Consider the following 20,564-nt stretch of genomic DNA (forward strand, 5'->3'; position numbering starts at 1 on the left):
GTTTAAAAATGTAAAATATAGAAAATTTTCTCAGCTTTTCAAAAATATTTTTTTCAAAGGTGGGCAAACATGTGCACTAATTCAAAAATTTTTTTAAAAAAAATCAGAATTGATTCAAAAATTCATAACTCGCTCAAAGATTTTTTGCACAACCTGGAAATTTATGAAAAGTTGGCATTTAATGTCCACTAAAACATATAAAAAAAAAAATAAAATAAAAAATAGTGTTTTTTGCAAATCAAGTTTTAGTGACAAAAAGTTAAATAAAAAATCACCAATTTTTTTTACCATGTATCATTTTTTTCCAGTGTAGTCCATATCCATACCTACAACTTTGCCGAATACACCAAATCGATCAAAAAATTATTAAAAGATACAGATTTTTGAATTTTTATACATCATTTTTGTATGGCCAGCTGCCAAATTTATATGGAAAATTATATGGACAAACTAATGATGCAAAATGGCTTCTTTGGACATACCGAAGGCACCAAAAAAGTTTCAGTCGGATTAAAAAATACAAAAATTAAAATTTAAGAAAAAAGACCGATTTCGTAGAGAACTGCTCATAGGGAATGTATGGACAAAGTTTCATCCAAAACAAAATCATAGAGAATCACTCTTGAAAAAAAATCATCATCATAATAGATGACGTAAAACATATTTTTGATTAACCACTCATGTTCAAAAGAATGCAAAATTTAAGAGCAACATTGATTCTACAATGAAAAAATGCAAATTTAAAAGGTACATAACTAATAGATTTAAATGCAAAATTAAAAAAATAGAAAAAAAATAAAATTATAAAACTACAAAAATAAATACAATAGAGTGACTTGACAATTTTTAAAATCCGAATGATAGCCGTCATGGCCTGAATAATCATGAATTCCAAAATAATTCTACACTCAAACCCCGATGGTTTGACACCAACTGTTAAACGAACGGGGTCACTTTTTAGTTTGACACCCCTTTTAAACGGAGTTCACACACACTACCAAACGTTTGTTTTGATAGTGTTCGTAAGCGCCGTGTAAAAAGTGACAGTTCGTCACTTTTTAGTATGATTTTGACCAACCAACGGGGTACAAACTAAAAAAGTGTCAAACAAAAAAGTGACCAACCACCGGGGGTTGAGTGTATTATATCAAATAATTTTATCGAATCCATTTTCCTAACAAAATATTTTTTTTCTCAGAATTCGGACATTAAAGGGCTAAAACAGTTCATGATCTTTATAATTTAAACGGTTGTTTTCGAAGAATTGCAAATTTTAAGCAAGTGAATGCATAGCAGATTTTATTATTTTGCGAAAACTCGTGGGCAATGTGATATTAAATGCAATAAAATCAGGCCATTTTCAAGGTAGTTACTACTTTATTTCAATCGGTTTCGCTTTCTCCTAGACTAATAGATAAATATTTACAATATATATTTCATTTTTCAATATTAGAAACAACAAACTCTACTCGAGTAGCTTCCTACTTTTATATATACTTCTATGATGCGTTTAGAGAGAATGCTCTACACTGAAAACAAAAATCAATTCCCGTAATCGTGTACTGTTGTTCATGAATTTGAGAACCACGAAGGATCTTATTCATGTTCTTAAATTCATGAACACAATTCACGATTTCACGAATTGGCTACATTCCGTGTAGCTTTCTGCACTTATGATTTGTGAACCATTTTAACATTTTGTTAGTTTTTTTCAGATTTTTTCGTAGAGCTCCTTATTATTTACACATTTTGTACTAGTGGGAAAAGGGGTGTGCGCACAGTTAAAGGTGGGAGGTCACTACAAGATGAAATATGGCAGTTTGAGAGTGGTTAACCGAATTGATAGTTTGAAACCTTTGTTGGGCTAACTTCCGCTATAAATCTACAATATTTTGAACAATGTCAACAACTTGTACTAGGAATACACATAGGCGGGTATACATAAAGTCTCTACTTGTACAAAAATAGGTGAGAATCAGTCTTTAAAGTCAACGTTTTGTAACGGTCGTTGCTGGTTGATGTTTTTACGATTGGTTTGTTGAGTAATTGTTCATTGACCTCAGGTTGTTTTCATGCTTAATTTTGACAGTTTGCAAACTTTGCGTTACCTTTATGTTGAGTGACGTTGGCAGTTCAATGTCAATCAACATTGAGGTAACACAACATTAGAAATGAAATGAAGCACGCCGAGGGTTTTTTCGTTTTCAAGTAGGTTTCAGAATAGAAAATAATAAATAAATACTTGTTATGGCCTATCTAGGTTTTCGATTTCAAAAAACAAAATCTGTTAAACTTAAAAACAAGACAACCAAACCACACACAAAATTTACACTCGCTCTGCTACGCTACTTCCGGCTTAGTTCTGCCGCACCGGATGCATCTGGTAGCCGCCGGCCTGGTGGTTTTGCATTCCCGGTGGTGGCGGTGGCAGATTCGTTCCCTGTATGCTGACCTGCTGCTGCTGCTGGTTGCGGTTCGATTGCTGTTGCTGCTGCTGCTGCTGCTGGTTGGACGAGGAAGAGGATGCTTTCCGTTCTTGCTGCTGCTGGTTCATCTGCTGGGCGTTCATGGCGACCATTCCGGGTCCTCCGGCGGGTCCGTAGTTGGGCAGCATCAGGCCACCGTTGTAGTTGCTGCTGCTGTTGCTGGCGTTCCGGGTGGGTGGGGTGATGGCCGGACCGGATCCGTGGTACGAGCCGTACGAGCTGTCATCGGACTGGGCTGACTGGACGCGCCGCTGACCGGACACTCCGTACATGGACTCGGGCCGGGCACCGCGGGCGGCAAACTTGGCCGACATCATCGAGTCGTCGCGGCTGAATAAGGTTAGAGAAGGGAACTGTTAGGATTGCGGAACGTTAGTTTTCGGTGCTGCCATCTAGCTTTTTGAACGTGCATTGGTGCATGTTTTGTGCAAGATTGCGTGCAACTTACCTATTTTCGCGCGCTTCGCGATCAAACTTGATGCCGTCAGCCGAGCAGTTTGGATTGTTGCGGGTACCGTAGATGGGCTGGAAGCCCTGGATGTCGCCTTGCTGCGGGTGGGCGACCATCTGCTGGGTCATTCGGCCGTCGTTGGGACCCTGCTGGGGTTGACGCAACGAGCTGCGGATGCCGTAGATGCTTTCCGAACGCTGCTGCAGCTGGTTCTGGACGTTCTGGTTCTGCAGGTGGGAGCTCTGCGGTGGGTTGACCCTCAGCGGGTACAGGCTCTGGGCGGGGACGAGCGGTCCCTGTCGGATGCTCATGTCCGGGCCCCGGTTCAGGGCGGTATTGCTCTTGGTGTACACCGACTGGGATCGGCTCAGGTTGGCACGGGTCAGCGGAGGCGACTTGCAGTACATAGACTTGGTTCCTCCGTAGATTGATTCGACGCGGTCAGTCTTGTTGGCGGTGGGTTCTGCAGTGTAGATGCTCTGGCAGTACCGTTGCTGGCTGGCCAGCGTTCCCGACTGGGGCCGGTACGTGTGATACTTGCCAGGCTGCTGGGGCTTGTCCAGATCCCCGTCGTAGTTGATGTCCTCATCGGAGTTGATGCTCGAATCGACGTCATCCTTGGACTTCTTCATGGTTTTCTTAGTGCTGAAGATGAACTGGTGCAGCAGACCGGACATGATACCACCAACCAGCGGTCCCACCCAGTAAACCCAGTGGTTGTCCCATTTGCTCAGTACGAAGGACGGTCCCAGTGAGCGGGCCGGGTTCAGGTAGGGCATCTGTAACAAACAGTGAATAAAATTTGATTAGCTCTCTATTCCTCACAAAAATTTCCTCAAGTTTATTGAGCATCAAGTTTCATATCTCACCCCGCTGGGGAGGGGTTCGGAAAAGGAACCTGCCCCGAAATTTCATCTGCAGCTGTGAGCTGCTGGTGTTCTGGAAAGGTACCAACCCAAAAAAACTAGGACATCTCCAGAACAAAGCAAAGGATGCAAGCATAACCGCCGGAGAGGTTGAAGAAAAGGGACACCGGAGTTTTTACCTGCACCGAAACATGGAAGGTTCGTTATTGTGCGAGCAGTGCAGGATGTCCTTTTCAAATATGGGAGTTGATGGTTTCTTGTTGTTGTTGCAATATCCTGGACCTTTTTGGAGGTGGTTCGAAACGGTGCACCCTCACGTTTCTCTCAGGTGATTGAAGATTAGGGAAACGAATTCTAAGCATTCGTTACGACTGCAGTAAATATTGGAATTTATCAGATTATTTACTGCATAAATTTCATCACCTCTATTACGGACTTCAACAAAAAGGGGGAGAAATGAAAATTTTCAACTCGTCACTTCTAATACGGACTTCAAGTTCTAGCTAACAATTCTCAATTTGAAGAAAAGTTGCGGTGTAGTGTTTTAATTGTTCCAGGATCATCATAAAGTGGTAAGTACTAATTAAGCTAAGCTGTCTATCTGTCAACTTGCAACAGTTTAGCGTTTCACGACTGTTTTCGATGAAACACCAAACTCAAAAACTCCTACTTTTAGGCAACAGTGAAGCTGTTGCTCCTAAGCCATGGTTAAAAATCAAGCAAAAATTCCACGTTTTGCGTACAGATAATGGAACCCATCGAGAGTTGCCCTCCGAACAAGGGTCCAAAGCAAAAATTGGAAATGCCTAACCGGCAGGTGCGTTTCTTTTCGGAAGGTTCCAAATTTATTCATTCCAAAGTGCGCCACTACATGATTTTGTACTCTGAGTTTTTTGTTCGTTGTGTCGTTTGCATTTTTATTTTTGACGATTATCTTCGTCATGCAGGGTGTGAGTGCAAATGCATTTATGAGTGTAGTTTTTAAATGGAAAATGTTGGCCAGTTGATGAAAATGGTTGGATTGCGTGCTTTTGAGCTGGTCCTCCAGGCAGGAAGTGGGCCATCTCGGTGGGGATAATTTACAAATTTTCGAGAGCGGTTTATTTCAAATTTGGATGAAATTAGAGTCAAAGGAAGCGCCCAATTTTCGAACGTTAGAGAGAAAGGTGCGCGGAATGCAGGTGTGAAATCGATTTCTGCTCGATCAATAGATCGCAATTAACGGTTAGTTTTTCTTGGAATTCCGAACAGATTCTTTCCTCAAACACAACAAAAGAAGTTTCCAGAAATCCTTACCGAGACGAAGCTGCAGGCACTGTAGGCCGCCCCGATGGCGATCGCCGACGAGCCAAAGTACTTCTTGTACGAGTTGGTCGAGATCAGGTAGGACAGGACGACGACGAAGGTCAGGATGAACTCGACGCCGAAGCGCTCCCAGGCGGCGAGGGTCGAGGTGTGGGACACGGCCGCCTGCAGATTGCCCTGATAGCCGGGGACGGTCACGCTGAAAAGAGAAGGAAGAAGAAAAAAAAAGCATTAAATTTGAGAAAATGGTCCGCTTTTTTTTCGGGACGTTGCAGATAACCGCTCGGGGAATGCAGCAAGCGAAAAAGCTCAAACTGGAAAGGATAATTATACGCTTGAGATTGATGGAGGGCACCACAGCGCGCGCAAGGACCGATTAGATAAGAGGGCTCGCTGCAGGATTTCGGCGCTTTGACAAAGGTTCGAAATTACTTTCTAATCGCGAGATTTGCAAATGCCCGATAAGATGTCCCATTTGGCGAAAATAGATGACGATGACCCCTCGTCATCTGAACAAACATTGGACGCAAGCATATTATGTGATGCCGAAGAGGGTGAAAATTGCTTGTCACCACACACACAAGTGGTTAATTTACATGCGGTAAAATGAATAAAAAATATGTGCCGATTAATACCGTGAGGGTCAGCTGTGACGATTTGCATGCCCTCGGGAAGGACACGTTTGATTGTGGTTTTGCTTTTTTTTTTGGGAAGGGGACTGAACCGATTAATCCGATCAATTGAATCGGAAATTGGCTGTGGGAAAAACTCAATTGTCATTTTGAGTATAAAAAGAAGCTAATGAGGTTTGACCGAGATGACCAAGCTGTTATGATTGTAATCGAATTTGATGCGTTTTCACTTCGATTACGGACTTCAGAATAGTAGTAAAAAAGCACTGTGTTTCGATCCAGTTGAAAGTGTTGGGGTAAGTACAGATCAAGCGTTACTAAAACGGACTTCAGAAACGAGATACTGTTAAGAACGTCGGATCTGATTCAAAGTGTAGTACCAGGTAGCAGTTAATCAAGGTATGTACAGTTTTAACTCTCTGTCAATCTGTCAATCCAGCAACGTTTAGCGTTTCACGACTGTTTTCGATGAAACGCCAACGTTGTCCCTCAAAGCTTAAGTATCACTATCAGGTTAGCATCAATTTTATCAGATCAATACACCATATCAAAGCACAGATTAATCTCAAATTTTTATTTTCCCTTAAACATCCTACTCGAACTTGATATCAGATGCGGGCAATTATTACCCAATTTCACTCTCGTGAACACATCTGAGTGCACCCTCCAGCTGCACTCAAACTTCCCCCTTTTTTTATTTGCATACTCATCGTTAGCACAAAAAACCGGTTCCCTCCGAGCAAGTGCACCCTTAATCCCTGCGCGTAATTACACGTGACAGTTTCTAACCAACAGAAAAAAACGGTCACATTTCCACTTCATCCCACTCCGCCATTGTGCGTTTGATTTTTATTAACAACCCAGATCACGAATCCACTTGTTTTCGGGAAAATTTATGGCTCGCGCGACCCTTAATCAAATCACGCGTTTGTATCAATCCCTCACTAGTGCTCATCGAAACCGCCGAGGATGACACACCGGAAATTGCTATTTTATGTTCATGTACTCGACGTTGTGTTTTTTTTTCGGGGTAAAAATCTCATTGTCTATCCCTCCCTCACTTGCGGTGCCCTGTAATGGTGGTGCATTGTTTTCCCCCTTTCTTCCCGAAAAAGGCCGCCGAATGCACGTTTGAGTTATGAACCATCTTTGAGGCGTTTTGGGCTTCCTGTGTGATGGCGCGCTTCAACGACCCCCTGGAGAACAAATGGTATCAATTCGTGATTGAAACCAACTATTCCGGGCACGTACAGATCGAGAATCGGGAAACTATTCTTGAGCGGCGTTGCTGGCACGATTTGTCGATAAATTTGACCGGGATCCAATCGGGTGGGAGAACTGCACTTTTAAGAGCTTTCTATTACGGACGTCAGATTTGAACTCCAAGTTACGTGAAGATGGTTTTTAGAGTCTTTGTAGCAGAATTCGGTAAGTTCCATCTCTAATACGGACTTCAACTTTAATATACCAGTTGGAGGCTGCGTCAAATTTGAAGTGTAATCAATGCAGGTAAGTCGTTCCAGTGGCAGTACATCGAGGTAAGTAAATTCATCTGTCAATCTGTCACCACCCAGCTCCGTTTCGCGTCTCACGACTGTTTTCGATGGAACGCCAAACGTCACTCCCTCGCGGAGCAGCTGCTCAAATCACACGTCGAGGTCGTCCAGAAATAGAGCAATCACCGTTCTTCGATATTTGGCAAATTTGGCCCCGTCATGCATAAATTAGCAGTAAAGTTTTCTCGCACCGCGTCTGTCTTTCCGGAAGGTATTGTCATTCGCAGAGAGCTAATTTTAAACCTCGAATTTGCATGCAAATTAACTTTGCATTCGCAAATATGCACAGCGAGGGAAGTTCTCCGACTGGATGATGTATCCGTTTCGAGAAATCGAGCAACTAATCCCCCATTATCAACACTCAATAACAATTACTCGCCGGATGATGCGTGTCTTTGGGCGGTGGGAAAAAGGGGTTTTCCCCGCCGTCAGTCGTTGGTTCTGACGAGATTCGGCTGGCGGAGACGCGATGCTTCAGAAACATGCTGAGCAGACGAGCGGCGAGAATCTTCCCACCAGCGTCTTGTTGATGAGTGCCGACAGTTTTCGATCCCATGGGAAAGGGCGCTCGTTGCTTCGAGGAATTTGATGGTACCGTACCGGCGATGATGGGAAATTTAACTGCAATTAAAGTTAAATCCGGCTCTTCAGCAAGAATTTTTGTTTGAAAGCGATGCTGAGCAAACCGTTCTGACCTACGACACTGCCCGTAACGGCTACCGTTTCACCCCTCTTCAGAGTGAAACCCAAAATTTTCCAGCTATTCAATGCCAATAAAAAACCAACACTTGTGAATATCCAACCCCTCGGGCGTACCAGGAACTAACCTTCCCTAAAAATGTTTTTGTTTCACACTTTGTACGACCCCCGTGGTACAGGACTGAACTGCAAAAGTCACTTGCCCCGAGGGTGTTTTTAATTGCCCCTCTCAGTGCGTGTGGTCTACGGGTTTGCGCTTCGAGGCAGGGATATTGAATTTGTTTTTTCTCCCTTTTCTTCGGGGGCAGGTTGCAAAACTTGTTCGTTAGAGAGAGTTTTTGGGCTTTGGTGTCCTCAAGGGACTTGTGTTGGTTGAAAATGTTAGAAAGTGTAGGTTGTTTTAATGAATAATAAAGTTCGTTACATGTTTGGAGTCATGCTTGGTTGAATTTCTCATAATAGATTTGCCTAACGCTTCGATTACGGACTTCAAATTTGATATACAATTCGAACTAGTTAAGAATGTATCATTTCTCTGGTAAGTACATGTGAAATTATTTTAAGACTCTTCTATTACGGACTTCAAGTTATAAGTAGCTTCACATAAGTCCACATGGTCATAGTGAGTGTTCAAGTGTTTAGTATGCAGCATATTCCGGTAAGTACAACCCCAGTTAATCTGTCAACTGTCACCCCCTCGAGTTTAGCGTCTCACGACTGTTTTCGCTGAGGCGCCAAACTTTCCCCGATAAGCATCTCCCATTTTAAAACAAGGAAACAGTATCTTCAAATTCCTCACCAAATTTACCAGCAATAAAAGCAACACATCTCCTCGGGAGATGGTGAACCCTCCGATAAGCTCAACGACACACACACGTAATTACTTTCCCAACAATGTTGTGAAAGCGAGCTCAATCAAGCTCGAAAGCGGGTCCGCAGGTGCTCGAGCAAGTTTTTCCTGTTCGTCCCTGCTCAGCGGAGTGCACCGAAATTTCCTGATCCTTGCCAGGCCAGAGCAAACAAAACCAAACGCGTCCCACGACGGTGAGGATCTGCACGTAGCTTTTGTGATGTGTACACGTTTTCTTCTGTTTGATCCTTTTCCGGTACGGTACCGTCGTCGTCGACGACGAACGCAGATGAAGCGTATTGTATTACTTTAAGGACGAGCTTCAGTAAAAAATACAAGTTCTGTGCATTCTACAACTTGTCCTGCCGTGTGACAGGCACCTGGCTCGTTGAGACAAACACTTCCTGGCTTTTGTCCTCCTGGATTCGAAATGAGAGATTTCACTGATGTGGGATCTCTCCGAGCAAAGAGTTCGACAAACAATTCCGGGAAGCTATAATTTGCGCAGTTATGCCGCCTTTGGCGAGTGTGGGACGTACAGGTCCCTTCGGGACAGTACTTGTGTGGGCCCAGCAGGGAGGTGTAGTCCGGGATACGGGCTTCTTCCCCGTAATTGCGCGACTTTCGCTATGAAGGTCAGCTCGGTAGAACATGGCGGGACGCCAATAAATTACCTTGAGAGCATAATAAGCGGTTTCATCGACTGTTCCAGCATCCTCTCTGCGACTGACCCCAATCTAGATCTCATCTCGACGATTTTTAAATTAGTTTCATGCCAGCAACATGTGTTTGTCGACGTCGCACCACATGTTTTGGCATTTTCTGGATGGGAAAAAAAGAGAACATCGCATCGCACCCCTCTTGACACATATCAGCGACGACCCGGAATGATCCGGGCGCGTCTTCCAGAACAACGACAAAGTTACGGATTTCGTGGCCCCCGCAATGCCGTTGATGTGGTTTATCCTCCGGAGATGTCGTGTTCTAGGAAGAACAGTGCTGCCAGTCGATTGAAGTTTGAGCTTCAAACAGAATGGCTTAAGCTGATTCCATTAGCCGCGGCAGCCGAGAAACACTTGTTTCATACTTTATTAACTGCCACTTCTTGGTGATGTTTGCGTCTGCTGTCGCCCCGCTCGCGGGTGATGGGTTTATTTATGGCTGACGAGGTTAGGTGACTCCATTTTTCTTTGGGCTGAGCAGCGCATAGACTGGTGCTGATGATGATGTCGATTGCGGACTTCAATATTCATATGACTTTCTTTGGTAGCTTGAGAATTTTGCAGTGAATGTGTAAGTGATTTGGGGTAAGTACTGTCGAATTGTCAATCTGTCAAATATTTGGTTTAGCATCGCACGACTGTTTTCGATGAGATGCCAAACCCACAAATTCCACAATTAGTCTTGAATCCTGCTCTATGGAAATCCCCTTACATGTAGTCATCTTTCCCGAGAACTGGAGCCTCGACGAGTATTAATTACAACTGACGAAAGATTGCGTTCTCGTCGATACGCCGCAACGCGTTCTGGGAAATGAATGGAACAAACGGCACATTCCAAAACATGAGTTTAACTTTTGTAGAACCGGAGACCCTGTCATTGCCACACCACTGGAGAAAGGGAATTTCCCCCGGTAATTTACGACCAATAAATTGTTGTTGCCCCCCTCCCACGCTCAACCCTTGAAAAACAACCGCAAATATCTACAAGTGGGTCCACTTTGTACCCAAAAGTGGTTCTCTCTCTATTTCGGGGCTAACCCCACCCCCCAAATATCGACCTCCCGAAGAAAGGCGGTGTGTACAATTTTGCGAAAAGTTCACTCCCCTGGAAAATGCATTCAAATTTATGCGACCGACTGCAAACTTGGGACAATCTGGCCCCAAGCGGGGGGCCAGCTGGAGCAGGTCAAACGGTCCGGAATCGGACTTTTCCAGCTTCCCATAGTGTTCTCTTCACAGCTCTGAAAACACTAAATGGGTGTGTGGGCAGCAAGGAGTGAGAAATGTGAGTGTTCGACACTTGAAAACTTGCAAACTAGGACAAACGGGAGCAATTCGAGGTTTGGTTGGGCAGACTTTTTTTTTGGTAGAAAATAGTTGCAGGATAAATAATTGAACAGCACTATTGAGTCGACAGTTGCAATCATGGTTAGTGCTTTTGAAGTTTTGCAAGGAATTACTTGCGCTTCGAGTGCGGACTTGAGAAATCATAACTCGAGCCGAACTGGTTGGTGAAGTTTTGAACGATGCTTCTATTACGGACTTCAACATTGATATATCAAACTGGAGTGGTTCGTAGTTTTGAACATTTCTCAGGTAAGTACATGTTAGTTTAAGGTTCCTGGTTTACACAACTGGTAAGTACTGAATGCTTCTGTCAATCTGTCAACGCAAGTTAAGCGTTTTACGCCTGTTTGCGATAAAACGCCAAACCAAGCGAATCGCACAAGTGACGAATTAAACGCCCCATTTCTGTCACGAGTGTGACGTGACGGGGCCATCAGCGTCAGGTCAACACACGTCACACATGCTTCCAATCAGGATCAATCCGAGGGGCATCACACTCATCGCGAACAGTTTGCTGTGGGCATACCAGCTGCCAACTTTTTCCCACAACCGGGCAGTATCTCTAAGCCGGGCCAGAACAACGCACAGGAAGCGCAGAATTTGCGGTAAATCATTCACCACAAGTTGCGCGCCATCTGTGAGTTCTTCTTGCCGGGGAAGCAATGTCCAGAAGGATTCTCGAAGAAATAGACAGAAAAGCACACACTCGCATTGTGTTCAGAGCGATTTGATGCATTGCCATCGAGCACTTTCAATCTTTTTATTTGGCTTTGCCTCCCCTCCGGACGATTCCTTGGGAGATGCATTGAAAAGCCATCTTCACGGTGCTTATGGGAAGCTCCTTTCTTCGGGGGCCCAAGGAAGATGTACGGCACAAAGAACCGCAGGACAGAGCTCTAAGCATGAGCATCCTTAGCTTCGGTAGCTCTACGCAGATGTTCTACATCGTCTTCCCTTTGTCCTTTGGCGTTGCCAAAGGAACAAAGGTGTGTGCGTTCACGGTTCGACGGGATTGTGTGAGAAAAACAAACCCAATCGGACCTCGATAAACAAATACGAGAGTACTCTATGTGGGACTTATGCCCTGTTGCATACGCGTCCCATAGCGAACCCGAATCACGGCATTCAATTCGGGAAAAGAAAGGATTTCGGGAAAAGTGAAATCTGTCATGTCGCTCGATTACGGCACACAATGACAGCGAGATGCAGCTGCATGCCATCATCCTTCTCAACTAGGGCACACCGAAGGGGGTTTGGGGGATTATAGCCCCGGAATCACCGCAAGTCACGCCGCTCGCTCGACCAACTGCAACAACTGATCAACCGCTCAGTTTGCACCTGGCGTTTACCCAACCCGTTCTCGAGCAGCGGGCCATTAAGCTTGGACGAACGGGGCCGAAAAACGCACAGAAAAAAAATTATCATATCGAGACAAAAAAGAAACCGAGGGATTCGTTGACTCACGTGTTGGCCGAACGTCTCTTCAAAAAGGAAGCCCCTCAAGACAGCTCTCGAAACAGCAGCAGATCATAATTGCCGGGTGGCAGTCATCAGTTCATCACCGCGTGGCCCCCGAAGAAAAAATCCTTGCCTTTTTTACGGACCTTGAAAACGCGCGCGTTCAACAGCTGGCGTCGTCTTCTGATGTCCTAGCCAAGAAGACAGAGTCGAAAAAAACGGATCGTAAGGCGATCCGAGCTGCAAGCTGTTTTGCCTTTTCGGCGTCCTCCTCCTCCTTCTCGGCTAGACGAAGAATTGACCTGCTTTCGGGGTCCTCGGCGCAGTCGTAAAAAGAGAGGAAACTGCGTGAAAGATTTGTTCAGATTTTTCTAAAAAATGCATCTGCCATACCGAAGCGAACTGTTGCTTCGAGCGACCTCCAAGTACAGTTCTAGCGATCCCGCGTAAAACGTGCAGGAAGTGAACCTTGGCATTCGTAGTTAAAGTATTTTTTGGAAGACGGTTGATACCGGATCATCCCTCATTAGTCAAATCTGCCTGACAGCTGCCTTCGAAGAATACGTTCAAGACGTGACTTTGTGACGTCTTAGTCACACTTATCAAACGCAAAATCTGTGGAGGAATTCCGGGATTTTTCAAAACAGAATGCGACCCCTCACCGTTGCACGGTCGTCAACGATAAACTGTTTAGCAAACAGATCGTTTGTGCTGAGTTGGATCGGGTGTCGTAAATCAGATTAGCGTAACAATGTGCAGAAAACTGTTGCATCTTGAAATTTAAAGGGAGAAGTCATTTCGATTGCGGACTTCAAATTCAATGGTCCAACCTAGGTATTAAGTTTTTTCAAACTGAAGTCGTTTCAATTACGGACTTCAACATCGAGGACCAACCATCAAAACTTGGTAGATGGTCGATTTTCAGGTAAGTACCAATGTGTTATTGTGATTGAAAGATCCCGTTTTGTTCCAGTTTTAAGGCGTTATCGGTAAGTTTTGAACATTTCTCTAACTAACATGTCAATCTGTCAGAATCAACCGTTTAGCGTTTCATCCCTGTTTGCGATGAAACGCCAAACGTTCTACTAACAACTTGAGCCAGACGTGATCTAGTCTAGAAGTATCGCCGCTAATTGTGATCTGTTTCAAACGCACGACCGTTTCGTCACAAGTCTCAAACAAAATCCAAGAATGCACTAATTTCAGCCCTATCAAAACAACCGTCTGACGTTAATTTCCCCCGGAATGAGCCATTAAGATCGCCACAAATGTCACATCGGGGGTCGGTGACGTGAGTTCTATTCATCTTCATTAGCCGCCATCACCCGAGATCCACTTCCAAAATCAAAACATCCCCACGATTTACGACCCACTCGCGGTGAGGTCCTCACCCTAAGTGCAGAACTTTGCAGCAAACTCGGGCTTAAATTTTGTAAACATCTCGACCAACCTAAACTCGCCCAAGCCAATCGCCTGTTTACATTAAAGAAAAAGGGCTGACTTGCGTGCGACGACAACTTGTGGTGGCGCGCGATCCAACGAACCATAAACATAACCTCTATAATGACGACCACCTGCTCCGATGCACGTGCTCGATCCTGTTGCCCCACTCATTGAAATGCAATCCGCGTGGCGTGGGGTGGGGAAGTGCCGGCGTCAACCATTCGGTTGGCTGCGCAGTGCAGTGCTTTCGGACTCTGTCGGATTGTTGCGCTGAAACGGGTCGAGTGTGACTTCCTCTGGTATTGTGTAAGTATTGCTTTTAGTGGAGTTCAAAGCGTCATTTCAAGTACGTACTTCAAGATTTAAGGCGCCAAACGCAAACTGAAGCAAAATTGATTAGAAATTGGTTAGTTTGAGTGTTTTGAAAAGATTCGCAGGAAGACGTCTCAACTACGGACTTTAACATTGATATACCAAAAGTGAGTTTTGAAGGATTCGTTGATTTCAAGGTAAGTACAACAGTGTAATGAGTGTGTGAAGTGGACTGCAATAAATTTTGGTAAGTATTAACTCTCAGTCGTCATTGTTAAAAAAGCTTTAGCGTTTCACGCCTGTTTGCGCTGAAACGCCAAACTTTTCCTGAATTTATCATGTTTCATGTAGGGCTTATGTTCCAACTTTAAGACAATTTCAGACCTTTTCGTACCGAAAAAAAAGGCTTGAAGCCCCGCATAAAAATGTGCCTCGTTAATTTCGGTGCGTTCGTTAACTTCAACGCGGCACACGTTGCCCCGTAGGTCCAACCAGTATCACCTGCCTCGTTTCTTGAGCAGCTTGTTTTTTTCGGGGAGATTTTTTCTTTCTTTCGCTCTCTTTTGATACTGTACTTTTTGGGTATAAATTTTCATTAGCCTTTGGCAGTGCTTGACTTGCTGCTGCGTCCAGGCTTCAAAAGGCAACGAAAATTCTGACAATTTGGCGCGCTCAAGACAGAACAGTTTGCTATAACACTTACCCATAGAGTACGGCGGCACCAGCTATCGAGCCTCCACACTGGGCTATTAGGTACAGGACCAAGCGCAGGGGCGATATCATGCGGGTCACTGCGAGGGCGATGGTCACGGCCGGATTGATGTGGGCACCTAGGGGGAAAGAAATGAAAAAGTTTAAAATTTTGGAAGCAATTTCAAAGCAGTTTTAAACCACTTCAAAAGGTAGGCCATCCGATAACAGCGTTCTTCATCTTTACACAATCTCCAAACATTGAGATTACAGCTCTGCTTTTCACACGAAACGCTCCTTGTCCTAGATTTCAATCATCTTGGTGTTAGAAATCCCACCGCAACTAGTCGTTGCAGATTGCTGAAAATAAGTCCCGGCTTGCACAAGCACTAATCTCTCCGTGTAGAGCGCGCCAACTTGTTGGCGGAAAAGTCGTGTATAAACAGAGAAGAAAATTGAAGATTTATCTTCGCCTCGTAGAGTTTCTTCAGAAATGGAGAAACAGGGCGAAGGATCTCACCAAATGAATTGATGTTCCCGGCTTAAGCTTAGAAGACGGGATGAAAAAACTTGAAATCAAGCAATCGGGAGTTTCGAGACGACCGGCAGCTGTTCTTTGGAGAATATGTTTTTTTTTAAAGCAGAGTGCAAGTTTTCTCCATGGTTGATCTCGAAAGGGCTGAAGGGTGCTGAAGGGTTTATCAGGAATTCATAAACTTTTCCATTTGTCGCTTGAAGATTCGGGAAGGAGTTTAGATCGGATTGATTTGATTAGTTTCTTTGAGATATTTGCCTGAATGTAGGCAGAACCAAATAGTTTGTGCCACAGCTGGCAACCCTGAACTGGAAAGTGAAACCCACTGCCAAAACCGGGTGGCCAGAGCCACCCCGAAAAGAGTGCAGTCGCTAACGAACCTCGAAACGAACAACGAAACACGAACGATGATTATGATAATGACTACTCCTGATAAACTCCTTCGGTGAAGTGTCTTTGCGCTGCTGCACTCGACAAGTTCAGTGAGCCCCGGCGTGTAATTGCGGGCTATTTACGGTGCAACGCATCTTGGGTGCAGGCCGAAATTTTGATGGAAGCGCTTATACGCCAGAAATAAACAGCTTCAGAATACTTGAGAGGTTGTTGACCCGGTTTTTCGAAAGTTTTCTGAACCCCTTTGAAGTCTGTCATTAGCAGGGTTGAAGTTGAGAACGTCACCTCTAGTACGGACGTCAACATTGATGTACCAAAATTTTAAACCACAGAAGTTGATCTTATTTTGGGTAAGTACAAAAGTGTAGATTTGTTCCAGTTTAGACGGTAAGTACTGAACACATTTTAACGATTCTGTCAATCTGTCAAAACCAAGAAAATTTAGCGTTCCACGTCTGTTTACGATGCAACGCCAAATTAAGCTTTACTACGAACAATTTGCGTAACTGTGAGTTGCATGTTTTCTCGATGGTCACCAAACAACCCATCATTAAGGTTGCATAAGCGTAGACCCTGCAAATGGGCGCCCGCTCAACGGTGCCCAATTTTGATGAAAGTTCCATCTTTCTTCCTTCTTATATTTTGTCGCAAGCGCGTTCATATTTTTGCAGCTGCCTGGCCAGAACCGGTCATTTCGGGTGGCATGCGAATCGACTGTAATTAAGTGGGGCATTACTTTATGTAAGTCCTGAACCAAGACAACAAAAAAAGCCAAGCGCTCTAAAATGTGCTTAATGCAGGGATAATTACCCTCGGAAATTTCTCCTTTTTGCTGGGTTTTCCGCACTAAGCCCGAGCATCCTTGGAGATGAATAATTCAGAAAATGTCCCAGAAACTTTCTTTTCCTGGAGTGCCGTTGGCGGCGTTGCAAAAATTATTTATGACCCGCACCGGGAAAATCCGCTCAACTGGGAAAAGCCACTGGGTTCAGACTTTTAATAAGCCGGAATTTCCCAACAACAGTTAAGCCACTTCCTCCACTGCGGGCTGGGTAAATTACCTGAAACGTGCAGGAAGCACTGGGTGAGCGCGGTGACGGCAAATCCGGACGAGAGGGCCGTGGCCAGCAGGACCGAGGACACGCTGGCCCCGACGCCGGCTCCGGCCGCGGCACCGCACACGATGAACACGTAGAAGAAGGACGCCAAACACTCGGCCGTTATCGATCTGCAAAAAAAACGAGGGAGAGAGAGGGAAAGATAAGAATATTGGACTTGAAATTGAATTATGCGGGAACGGAACGACTCTGGAGGAGGCAGTTCGGCGTGAAAACGATATCCTCGACGGAAATTGGAATGATGAACCGCGTTGGATTGGCGCTTTTTAACTGTTTGATTACTGTGCTCTCTGACATGCCGGCAACGGTTGATGGATTGATAGGCTAGGGAAATTGATGGTTGGTGTTTCAAAAAAGACAATCTGATGCCCCAAAATTAGCCTGATCCACAAAAAATCAACATAACAATTAAATTTTCGAAGGTTACCTCTATTACGGACTTCAACATTGATGAATCAAAATTAAATTATGACGGGATTTGACTGATCTCAGGTAAGTACAACGGTGTTGTTTTGGAACATTTTAAAGAGTTTGTAATATGTTCCAGTTTTCAAAGGTTTTGGTAAGTACTGAACAATTTCTAACTAATCTGTCAATCTGTCAATCAAAAAAAAGTTTAGCGTTTCACGTCTGTTTACGATGAAACGCCAAATTTGTGGTGTTCAACTACTAACATAACTGGAGTTTTTTTAATTTCTAGTTTTTGCTTTTTGGGTGTTTTTGAAACCGCCTTTAGTCAGGGGTATTAAAAAACACCGAAAATGCAAAAACTGAAAATTTGGTTTATTGGACCTTTTTAAAAAAACTCCAGATAAGCTCAAAACTTGTCAATTTTATCAGAAAGTGAATCAAATTTGCCTCCCCTAATCAGAGTCAGACCTTTAGTACAACGCCGGTTCTTATTCCAACCGGCGTATCACTTTCTTTCCAAGTATTCGCGCTACATTTCAATCAACATAATTCCACGGGACCGTCGTTTGACAACCAATCCCAGTTTTATTTTCTCTGAGAGACTGTACATTCTGGAGTGTACTTTGTGTGCCGCTGGGCACACTAAGACCATTGTCGCACCAGGCTTAAATACAAGGCCACAGTAACACGTTAAATTCTGAGCTAGAAAAATCCTTCTTTTTCACTGCAATTTTAAAAATTGGTCTGGAAGTTAAAACCAAATTGTTCAGCTCAGATGTCCAGGTGTTAAGCCGGTTACTCACGATGCAAAAAAGTCACCGCGTCTTATTTGCAGTCTGAGTCCCAAGTTTAATGTTGACATTTTGATTTCTTGCTGCGGGCAATATATTTCAATTTACAGCCACGAGGTACGCTTGAGTGAAGCTTCAAAACGGAGAAATTTCCAGTCCAGGGACGAGCGTAAATATTTAACGACCGGCTTCGTAATCTAGAACAAACAGTTCCGTACGGAACCTTTATCGCTGTATGAAGAACGTACTCCTTCTTCGGGATTGAATTTTAATAATTGACCACCTAGGTCACACACCACACCAATTAGCTTACCTCCAGAACTCGAGACTCCGCAGCTCGTTGTGCATGCTGGCGCGGCCACCACCCTGCATCGAGGTGGACAGCTTGGTGCCCGGCTCCCGCCGCAGGTTCTCCAGCCGCTCGAACAGCTGCACGATGTGGTAGTCAATGTTGGAATCGGGCACGTGAAGGCTTTCCTCGGCCATGGTGTTGCACTAACTCACTCGCACTCACTTCTCAACGGGGGGGTCAATTAGGTTCAATTAAAGACTTCGATCTCAATTAGTCGATCGACACACTGAACTCTCTCGCATACAGCTTCAGGTCCTCGGCATGCTTGATAGAACAATCACTGTGAACACACTAAACACCACTTCCGTATCACGCACTAATCCAGAACATCCAGAAGAACTGTGCCGTGCCGATAACCCACTACGCGTAAAGATTAATCGTAATCGAACTACCGGAACTACGCACGCGGAACAGTCGCCGAGAGAGGGAGGAACACCGACCAAGAAGCACGTCCTCTCCGAAGAACGACACAAACGGGAATGAGTGTAGAAGAACCGCGCCGGGAACAGTGAAGGATGCACAAAATCATATGCTTGCCGGCAGCAGCATAAGTACGAAGGGGGAAGAAGCCGAACGTGGCCCGAACTTGCCCGAAGTCGTGCGGACGAACCGAACGAGGGGTAGGACACGCGACGGGCAAGCTAGGCAGAGCATGCAGTTTTCTTTGGAAGATTATGCTGATGTTGATGGTGGTGGTGATGCGGTCGTTTGTCTGACTCGGGTTTTTTTTTGCTGTCATTTTTTCTTCTATGCTGGAAATGTGTAACACTTAGTTTTTGATCCGCCGGGTGATTGGAAGAAGGGCGACCCGAAGGGAAGACCTTTCGGATCGGGGTGTGGAAGGGTGAGATATGGATATTGCTAGGTTCAGTTGAGATAAAGACTTGATATTTTCAATTACTCTTTCGTTGGCATTTTGGCGCAAAAAGATATGAGGTGAAACATTAATTAATGTGGAGCTTCCAATAAGAAGCTTATGTATCTGGAACGTATGTATAACGTATTTTGTACGCATTGAAAACAATGACTTACACTTTATGTTCAACTAACCATTTTGTACATCAATCAAAATTTGATGATAACGAGTTAGTTCGAATAAGACATTGAAAGGTTAAAATAGAGGCTTACACACGACATTTTAATGCTGTACTTTTCTATTTTGCTCGATGTTTGGTTTGGGTTGAATACCAAAAATACCTGAATATAATTTTTTTGATATATCATTCTGAATTTTAAAATTTATAATTAAAATAAAATGTTACATTTTTAATTAATTAATTGTCTGCCAACTCACACAAAATCGGAAAAAGTTACCCCGACCTTTAAAATAAATCTGCAGTCATCAAAACACGAAATTTCAAAATAAAAATTGACGATAATGGTGCCATTATTTGGAGACTTTTCCCCTTAAAAAAGTGGAGCATCAACACTTCCCGTCTTTCAAATCCTTTTCTTTGTCTCTGAAGATGGGAGCGGTCGGCAATGGACGGCTGTCATGGCGATGAGAATCTTTTGGTGAAGTTGGTTTTATTCTCAATTATCAATAATTCCTAGGCAACCTGTTCTAGAAAATTATCATATCATATTTTTTGAAAAGGTCCAATAAGCCAAATTTCCAGTTTTTGCTTTTTGTGTGTTTTCGAAACCGCATTGAGTCAGGGATTTAAAAAAAAAACACCCAAAAAGCTAAAACTGAAATTTTGGTTCATTGGACCTTTTTATAAAAATCTCCAGATATATACATGACGAAATCCAGTCTGCAATCTGCTAAAATCAACGTCTCATAGCTAAGCTGTTTTCCTGCCCTAGGTCAATTTTTATGTACAACGTCAAAAACATGATTAAAAACCATTTCGAATCACTTGTTTTCATTTTAATGAAAAAATATAATTTGACAAGACAACCTTTTTCCATGGATAAACTATGGTCCCCTTGGAACGAGCTGTCAAGAAGGACCTTTTCTGTCAAGAAAGGCCTTCGCGGTTTATTCTTTAAAGTTGTTTTAAAAATGCATTTTAAATCCTTTGTGGTCGTACGAAGCGTCATTGTACTCAGAAAAATAAGCTTGTGAACAGTAATATCACAAATTTGAGCTTCATTTTAGGAACCAATTGCTGTATTGTTAGGATGCCCAAATACAAATTCGG

At 43.8% G+C, this 20,564-nt stretch overlaps 1 protein-coding gene across 1 annotated transcript; it reads right to left on the bottom strand.

Moving 5' to 3' along the window:
- Positions 1-1,357: 1,357 nt before the first annotated feature.
- On the bottom strand, positions 1,358-18,907 carry LOC6049916 (neurogenic protein big brain). The gene is made up of 6 exons (XM_001866562.2): positions 18,379-18,907; positions 16,807-16,973; positions 14,831-14,957; positions 5,100-5,307; positions 2,935-3,716; positions 1,358-2,816 (listed from the first exon to the last, which is right to left on the bottom strand). The coding sequence occupies exons 1-6, from the start codon at positions 18,549-18,551 to the stop codon at positions 2,357-2,359; spliced, it is 1,917 nt and encodes a 638-aa protein (XP_001866597.1). The 5' UTR covers positions 18,552-18,907; the 3' UTR covers positions 1,358-2,356.
- Positions 18,908-20,564: the final 1,657 nt, after the last annotated feature.

Source organism: Culex quinquefasciatus, chromosome 2 (genome assembly GCF_015732765.1).
Source record: "Culex quinquefasciatus strain JHB chromosome 2, VPISU_Cqui_1.0_pri_paternal, whole genome shotgun sequence".
NCBI classification, from domain to species: domain Eukaryota; kingdom Metazoa; phylum Arthropoda; class Insecta; order Diptera; family Culicidae; genus Culex; species Culex quinquefasciatus.

Bases quoted from the DNA above. Each gene is read 5' to 3' on its own strand.
- LOC6049916 (XM_001866562.2), bottom strand. From the start codon at position 18,551: ATGGCCGAGGAAAGCCTTCACGTGCCCGATTCCAACATTGACTACCAC. The intron at 5,308-14,830 runs GTAAGTGTTATA...TTCTCTTTTCAG, and splicing joins GGTGCCGCCGTACTCTATGG to CGTGACCGTCCCCGGCTATC. The intron at 3,717-5,099 runs GTAAGGATTTCT...TGTTTGTTACAG, and splicing joins GTGCCTGCAGCTTCGTCTCG to ATGCCCTACCTGAACCCGGC.